Source organism: Motacilla alba, chromosome 2 (genome assembly GCF_015832195.1).
Source record: "Motacilla alba alba isolate MOTALB_02 chromosome 2, Motacilla_alba_V1.0_pri, whole genome shotgun sequence".
Taxonomy (NCBI): Eukaryota; Metazoa; Chordata; class Aves; order Passeriformes; family Motacillidae; genus Motacilla; species Motacilla alba.
In genome coordinates this window covers 20,035,660-20,044,638 of record NC_052017.1, presented here as the reverse complement: position 1 = coordinate 20,044,638, position 8,979 = coordinate 20,035,660, and the positions used below count along the sequence as shown (strand labels likewise).

The 8,979-nt window shown below is 41.6% G+C and overlaps 1 protein-coding gene across 1 annotated transcript in view; it reads left to right on the top strand.

Moving 5' to 3' along the window:
- The first annotated feature begins 908 nt into the window (after window positions 1–908).
- The window catches only part of LOC119695309 (macrophage mannose receptor 1-like), a 52,076-nt gene continuing 44,005 nt past the window's right edge, over window positions 909–8,979 (top strand). Inside the window, exons 1-3 of the mRNA XM_038123537.1 lie at window positions 909–1,511; window positions 5,247–5,648; window positions 7,152–7,325. Coding sequence (XP_037979465.1) covers window positions 1,445–1,511; window positions 5,247–5,648; window positions 7,152–7,325 — 643 coding nt within the window. The 5' untranslated portion in view covers window positions 909–1,444. The remainder of the gene's footprint in view (window positions 1,512–5,246; window positions 5,649–7,151; window positions 7,326–8,979) is intronic.

Here is an 8,979-nt window from a genome sequence, read left to right as displayed (position 1 = left end):
TAGAATTTTCAAGGTTGGAAAAAACCTCTAAGATCATTGAGTCCAACTATTAATCCAGCTCTTCCAAGCCAGCCAATAAATCATGCCTCTACGCACCACATTTCCACATTTTTATACAATACTTCCAGGAATAGTTATTCCACCATTTCCCTGGGCAGCCTGTTGCAGTACTTGACCACTCTTTCAGCAAATAGATTTTTCTTACTATCCAGTCTAAACCTCCCCTGGTGCCACTTCAGGCCATTTCCTCTTGTCCTGTCACTTGTCACCTGGGAGAAGAGACCAAACCCCCCCTCACTAAGCCCTTCTTTCAGGGAGCTGTAGAGAGCAGGAAGGTGCTCCCTGAGCCTCCTGTATGTCCCAACAAAATACCCAGTAAGTCCCATATGTTACAAAAGTCTCTCTATGTAAAACAACAGTAGAACTGATGCTTTCAATCCATTTGGGACTCTTCAGACTGTATATTGGTAGTGATCTCAAAGAAGTAGCATGCTGCTCTGTATACAGCACAGCAAGAAGCTGTAAAACCACCAAGGCTGATTAAAGGATGATAAAATCACCAAGGCTGGTGCACTAAAGGCACCTTTTCAGAAAGATCATTTAATTCCAGGCAGATGCTTCAGCTTGTGAAATCCAGCTAGCAGTCAAGGTTTGTATTTCCCGCACTGATTCACGAGCGAGATTTGAGTCCTGTTAACAGCAGATAGCGCCATCACTGTCGGTAGAACAAACAATCAAACAAACAAACAAACAAATAAATCGTCTGAAGTTCATTTATTGGACTTCTTAGGATCCTTAAACGCCCTGGTCCCCTCCTCGGCAGCCCCGAGCCCAGCCGCGCCCTGCTCCCGGCGGAGCGACCTCCGGCGCCCGGGGGAGGAGTGATGGGGACGGGGGCGCAGCCCAGATCCCGGGCTCCCAAAAGTAGGTCTCTGCTCCTTCTGCAGTCCTCGCTCTGAAGAGCAACCCGAGCGTTCGAGCGGGAGCTTTCTTTGAGACTGGAGTTTTTTTACCCCTTATCCTTCTCCTTCCCTTACCCCAGAAGAAAAGGAGAGGGATATCCTCCTCCCTCCGAGCGGGGTTGGCTAATTTTCTTGGAAGACAAACCACTGACCCAGATGCAACGCTGTCAGAGTCGCAAAGGGGATAAAAGAAAAAAACAAACGCCGCACGCAGCGGCAGCAACAAGAAAAGCAGCGCTCCTCTCAGCTATCGCGGCTTTATCACCTGCACATGCCTGGAAGAAGGCTCTTTCCTCCGCCAAGGGAAAAAAATCAGCTTAGGAAAGCAAAGTTTGAACAGCGAATTCCTGTTATTTCAAAACGCCCCATGTGACAGGATATTTCCTTATCATTCGGAGCCCAGAGTTTTCCCCTGATCCACCAGCCCTTCACAAGCGCGGCGGACCTGCCCGGCGGGACGCCCTCTCCTCTCAGCCGCGGCGATGGCGAGAGCTCCCTCCCTGCTCCTGCTGCTCCTCGGACTGCTCCCCCGGGCTCTGCCGGGGCTGGGTAAGTGCCCGCAGGGGCTGCGCGGGCGAGGCGAGCCGAGAAACGAGGGGTCACGGCGGGCACAGAGCCGAACCTGCTCTGGAGCTTGCGGGGGCCGCGGGCGAGGAGCGTCCGCGCAGGTGAAGCCCAGGACCGTGCTAAGCCTCTCTGCGGCGGGCGGGCGGCTGATGGAGGCGGCCTGCCCTCGGGACACCTTCCTCGCCCGCATCCAGGGGTGCCCGGCGGGCAAAACTGTCCGGCAGGGCGGCCTTTTGGGTGCCCGTGGCGCTGTGGACGCCGAACAGGGCTGTCACCGGCTCTGCCTCAGTTTCCCCCGCCGCTCCGATCAGTCTCTGATTAATTTAACACCATCACCAGCTTTCCCTCACAGACCTGCTCACCACAGAGGTTTGTGGAACTGCCTGGTACTGGGGCTCTGCCTGTCCTCCAGCCACGGACGGGCCCTGCTTTTGACAGATGGCTTTCACGGGGGAGTGTTAGGGTACCTGAGATGCTGGGATGGACAGAGGTGTGACAACAGGGGGAAGTTGTGTTGCTTGGTGATACCTGGAGTTTGTACCCACTTACTCTGGGATTTGCCATGATTTCCAGCTCGCAGCTACTTTTCAGTGAAAGTTTTGCACTTGCCCTTTCTGAAAACCTTTCAGCATCCTCTGCACTCCAGCAATGCAAATCTTTGTAAAACTGCCCTGTAACCTTTCTTTGTGTAACTAGCAGCAATCAGTTTAGGCCATCTGGTAGGCAAGAGCCTGTGTAGGGAAGACAGTTGTCCTACCTGCATTTGCCTCCTTGCTCTTTCCTCTTTTGCTTCTGTCTTTGGGTCTGTTTTTCTGGTTCTCTCCATTAGTGTTTATCACTGGTACCACTTCACTGGCTACTCAAATCACTTCCTTATTTATGCTCACGTAATCTGTGATGGTTTGGAAATGCTGCAGTGTGAAGTCAGTTTGGCATTCTGGAAATCTCTGCTATGGAAATGATTCTGTCCGGTGAGATTCTGCAGTACTTGGCACAATTCTTAAATACAACTTGAGGCCAGAGGTAGACAGGCAAATAGTCACAGTGTGGTGAGTAAAGAAAAATAAAAACCTGTGAGAAAAATTCTTTTGGGATGTACTTGGGACATTTGAGGGAAAAGATGCTAGATCTCCTTGAATGGCTGCTTGTGCACTGGTAGTGGCGAAGTTGTTTCCTAAGCCTGGCATGTTCTTAGGCATTTTAAAGACCTTCCTTCCAGGAGTAACTTTCAAAATATGAATTACTGATAGAAATAGGTTTAATTCAAAGTACTAACATTATGGTACTCATGAGCACACTGTGGTGGACTTTAAAGTGTTCTGCCCACGGTTCATCTGTGGTGAAGAATGGCACCTCTTACCAGAGCTCAATAACAAATGTTGCTGCAGAACAGTGAAACACAGCTAACGGTGCTGTGTGTGATTCTGCTCAGCCCATTTTACAGATACAGCTGGTCATGCTGGCAAGAGTTGTACCAAGTGTTTACAGAGAGGACTTGGCAGGGCAGAGGAAGTGCTTCACAAATACCTGGCTTGTTTCTTCTAGACTATCTAATTACTCACACAGATACTTTTATATGGGAATCCCCTTTGGTGAGCAAGATGGCAGAATAAACAGAAATAAAGCTGTAAACTTGAGCAATACAGCACTAAGTTACCAGTCTGCTCGATGGCCATGGATTAGAGAGGAGCAACACTGAGGGAAAGGAAATCCTGCAATTACAGCCTCAGCCACAGTTGCTCTAGCATCCTGCTCCTTCTTGTTCTATTCTCCTGTTTTGGTGTCAGCTTATTTTCGATGCTTCCTTGGCTGAGTTGGCCTTTTAGCTGCTTGCATATGTTCTATTCCCTGCATTGGGAATATGCCCTTGTATAAGCAGCTGTGTTGGGTTTATGCACTTCTAATGCCTTGTAAAGGCACTGTCGGAATAGTAGAGAGCCTAAGTTTTGTGCCCCTCTCCATCCCCGCTGACCAGACTGCTTTGTTCAGCTTTTTAACTTCATTTTTGAAGCCAAAACTCTTCACCCTCTTATGCTTGGAAGCAGTAATCCAGGCTTTTGACTTAGGGATACTTTTTTCATGTGAAATAGCATCTTCTCTTGAACACCACAAGAACCACAAAATAAGGACTGTTATTTTAGGCCACAGATACAATTTTAGCAGTTTGAAAAATCAGGTAGTGTTTTCTACAAATGTGAAATTGTTTGACATCTCTTTTATCTAGAAATTTTAGACACGATTTCAGGAAAAGGAGAGTTGCAAGCACTGCATATATCAGTTTACAATAACATTGTGCTAAATGCTCATAGAAAAGCAGAATAAAAAGAAGTTGTCACCAGCAGTGATAATTATACATTTCCTTGTATTGTCTGTGAGTAAAACAGATTGGCAAAAGACAACAATTTCTGCCTCCAGTGCTCATCAGTTTTACATTACTTCCCAGTGAGTTGGAAGCCAAAGGACAAGAGAAGGAAGCTGAACTACAGATGAGATACGTCTAGGTCAGCTCTTTCTCTGAGAGAGAGGTTATTTGTTCCCAGATTGTTCTTCTGCAGAAAAATATGATCATTTCCACATTAGAGACTCAGCAGAGAAGGGAAGATTTTCTGTGGTTAACCTGTTTTCCCCTTAGCTATTTCTCCATTATAGAATTTGTTTAGTTTGGTAATCATACACTAAAATAAATAGTATTTTAATCAGCTTCCATCCCAGTCACATAAACTTATTTTTCTCCTTCCTATCTCATACACAGCGTTAAAATGTTGTGCATTCTGTTACCTGACGTGAAAGAGCATGATAAAGTTACTGTGCCAAAAGGTATCTCAGGTGGACCAGAGAGGAGAAATTTTCAGTCTTTCAGCAAGACTGGCTCAGAAATGTTACATTCATAGCACATCCAAGTGCAAAAGATGCTAAAACTTTTCAAGTGGCCACAAATTCGAAACCAACCTTGAATACGTGAAAATGCATGCTGTGAAGCACTGTTTATTTAGAGGGAGAAATAACCTGGGAAGCTATGAAGAGCTTTCTTTATTTTCATAAATCATGAAGTGGCATAACTGGTGATGGCAAATCCCACTGCTGTTGGTATTTCATTCATAATGGAGACATGCAAGAAAGAAGTCACTGATTACTTTATTGAAAAGTAAATATATTCTATGAGAAACTTGAGTATAAAGCTTAAAAACATATCCTTCTCCTCAGTTAATACCTTAAAGATTTTAGTAGGGCTTTTGAGAACAGAGCTCCCCACTGCGAGGAAATGGAGCCTGAAGAACTTAGTGACTGTTGTCATCTCCCCACGCCTGGGAGCCAGTGCTGCTGGAGAGTTCAGTGTCAGGATCTGCTCTCTACAGTGTCCATGGTCCCTCATTTCACTAATTCCCAAGGGTGCAGCTTGGATTAACACCATGAGTGTGTTTTCTCTCTTCAGTTTAACCCATGCTTTAAACCTACAGGAGACACTAGGTCTACACCTCTGCTGCTTTGTGCTTTTGTGTGTAGATGCTTTCACTGACACAAACTGTCCTCACATCTGAAACTAGTTGCATCATACAGCCACTTCAACAGGTGCAGTCCACACCTTCTCTTGCTGAACAGATGATGAGATTTTCACACCAAGAGGAGTGTCCAGATTCATACTTCATTTAGATAGCAGGTAAGGTTACTCAAACCAAATCATTCCAGTGTTTAGTTTTTTTTTTTTTTTTCTTACAGATACTAGCATCTTCTTAATATATAATGAAGATCACAAGCGTTGTGTACTGGCTCAAAGTTCTAATTCAGTGACTACTGCTCCTTGTGTTCAAGAAAATGAGTCACAAAAGTTCAGGTGGGTCTCAGATCACCAGCTTATGAGCATAGCATTGAAATTGTGCTTGGGAGTGCCTTCGAAGAAAGACTGGGTTCCCGTCACTCTGTATCCTTGTGACAAGGCTAGTGAACTTCAGCGATGGGAATGCAGAAATGAGACTCTCTTTGCAATCCAAGGGGAAGATTTGTTTTTCAACTATGGAAACAAACAGGAAAGGAATATTATGCTGTACAAGGGATCTGGTTTATGGAGTAGGTGGAAAGTCTACGGAACCACAGACGATCTGTGTTCTCGAGGCTATGAAGGTAAAGTTCTGTAAATTAATTTCTGTATTTCAAACTTGTTTTTATGTGTAGATAATTAAAATATTTTATATGCATGGAAGAATTTCCTTAATTTTATTAATGATCAGTGAGTGTGAATTCAGGTGAAATAAACAATATTTAACTGGGTGTGCCTTTTATTTTTTGAGTACTTCAGTTTGGCTTTTGTCAAATTTGTGAAAGTGCTGATAGATGATTAACCATGCATGGTAGTGATTCATTTGGAGAGAATGAAAAATTCTATGGTTATTCAAAACATGTGTATAACCATTACTTAGCAGTTGATGATAACTTTTACTATTTACTACATGTGTACAGAAAGACATAGTGTAAGTGTTTAGTCTGTTGGTTATATATTTTTTTTCCTTGGGGTGCAAATATTACCTGGCAGTAAGATATTAGTTAACTCTTGATATCTTAATTTCCAGTGTATTGCAGATGTCTTCCTAGAAGTTTCAAGGGAGTCTTAGAGTTGGTATTAAAATGTTAGACAAAGAAAAAAAGATATTTTAAATAGTAAAATTTGAAAAAGATATTTTAAAAGATAAATTTGAAAAATATATGTATAATACATCTCTCTATATATTAATTCATCTATATATATATATTCATGATAAGTATCTGGAAATACATTTGACTTCCCATTTAGTATTCTTTGATAAACATAAGTGGTCACAGAGGGAGGTATGGATGCAGTTTCTGTGGTTTACACTATGGCTGATTACAGTACTAGTCCTTGGCCAGAAGCCAGAAGAACCTAGCAAAGCAAATTAAGTGAAAGAAGGCAGGGGGGAGATGTAATAATGCCCTGCTATTCCTTCCTCCTCTGTTTTCTAGCAGCTCTGTGAGACAGTGACCCTGGTATGTCACCTCTCCAAAAATGATTGTCAAGTCCAGTTCCCCTGTATGTCCTTCCGTCAATGAACGTACGTTACATGTGCACACACAGAAAGCTGCTTTAGTTACTTTCGTAAGTTCCATTGAAACAGGTTTCTGAAAAAAACAAAAAGTATCTTTACATGCAAATGTAAAATTTATTTGGGCATAATATACTGGAGTCACTCTATGGCATATATCTTTCAAGTTTACATGGACATGCTCTTCCATGTCCAAAATGATCGGAAGTTGGCTGGGCTATTGACAGAACAATCAACAGTCTTTTGTGTTTTAAAAGATGGCATAAATGTGTGTGCTTTACACTTCTGATTGTTGTGCATGGGAAATTTAGCATGGGAATGTACTTGTCTTAGCTCAGTCAGTTGTGATCTGCTGTCTCCCTAAGCAACAAAAATTTGTCTCACTGTGAACGTGGGTATCAGCTTAGACCTAGAGTAAAATGACCAATGTGCCAATTCTAGTACAGTTGTATACTAAGCTACCAAGCTTTCCTTGCTATAGTATTTTAAATAGGATCATAAACACGAACTCCTATATATCTCATGCTTATTAATTTTTATGCATTTTTGAATTGTTTTGTCTCCTTAGATACCTACACAGTGAAAGGAAATGACAATGGAGCTCCTTGTGTATTTCCTTTTAAGTTTGGTGGTAAATGGTATGCTGACTGCACAGATGCTGGCAGATCAGATGGCTGGTTCTGGTGTGGAACCACTTCGGACTATGATGTTGACAGGAAGTATGGATTTTGCCCAATGAAATGTAAGCTTTTTACATTCACAGTTCTGCTGTGCTGTTACTCAGCTGCCTGGAAATATGTCCATAACATGTGCTTTATAGTTTGAAATGTATCTGTTTAGTCTGCTTTCCTTTTAAAATCAACATAAATATCCAAATATAGGACCCAGCATAAAAAAACATTGCCCAATAATTTTTGGGTGAAAGTATTTTAATCATATTCTGGAATCTCTATGTACACCATTTACTTAAAGAGAAATTAAATAAATAGTAGACATAAAAGGTCAGAAAGTAGAAATCTATGAAGTGGAACTGAAAGCTAGAATACAGTTTAATTGAAAATTAAAATTACTTTGGAGAATGAGTTGCCTTTTAGACATGAAGGAACTTTCATGAACTCTTTAGTACATCCCAGTGTTTCCAAAATGTGTGTACTGTATTTTAGTTCTGTCTTTTAACTCAATTAAAAGTATTTGTATTCTAAATTTCCTTGTTTGCATATACTTATGTTTTAAATGCAGCATTATCAAAATTCAGAACTTTATTTAGAAATGTTGATCTTACTTTAAGTAAATGGGAGTAATTTATGCCTGCATGTATTTGAATTCTTTAAAATTTAAATGAATTTTCTCTGGACCTCTGTAAAATATGTACTGAACATTTTGTCTGCAAGCTGCTTTTTCTGTCATGCTGAGAAGGGTAGCACTTCTCCCTCCTTTCTTCTTTATTACTGTGTTTTGCTGTAAAGCTCCAGCTGACTGCAAACAGAGCTAAGGAAAAAAATACGCCCCTCCTTTGATGTGAAGAAAACTGTTTGGGTTGATCTTAACTGGTTTGATGACAAAATACTGGTGTCCTTGCCTGATTTCCATGAATGTTGCATTCAGCATTTCAGAAATTAAAAACTGCACTTCTTTTTTCTTCTATGCCAGTATTATTTTCGGGAAAATAAAAACATGCTGGGAATATCAATCCCACTAATAAAGCACATGCAAAGCTGACTTAAGAATACTCCCTGCTTAGTATTATTTGAGTACAACAAATAGGAGGCATCATTCAAATTTTGTTTAATTCTTTGGCATAATTCAAGGAAATCCATTCAGATGGCAGTGATTGTTTTTGGAAAAAGCTGCTTTATGCTGACTGCCTGCATGTTTCCTTCCTGATTCTTCAGTACTAGTTACAAAATATTCAGGATTGGGTCATATATTTTAGTGAGAGACAGGCCATAGTAGCAGAAGTTTTAGTCATCCCTATGAAAGAGAAATGAGTGAGATATGAGAGTGTGATAAGTTAATTAACTTCAGCAACACCTTTAAAAATAGGATGTTTAAGTCTGTATGTGTCAAAGTTTATTTACTAAGAATAAAGTGTTGTTTCCTAAACTGTCTTCTTAAATGGACCAAGGGTGCAAGCATGAAAATATGTGATGCAAACTCTTGCAGCTGCTCATACTGGGGCCAGGACCCACAGTGAAATGTCTGTGGCAGACCCAGTCACTTGTCATTGTGGCCAAAACCACCTCAGACGTTCTCCAAAATGAAGAGGGCATGAGGCTATACTTGTGACAGTTATTATACACAATAGAAGTGGAGAAATTTTATCAGTGGAGGTGACATGATTGTGATTATGACCCTTTATTGGTGATTTAGAAAGAGATGCTGAGACAGTAACAGCA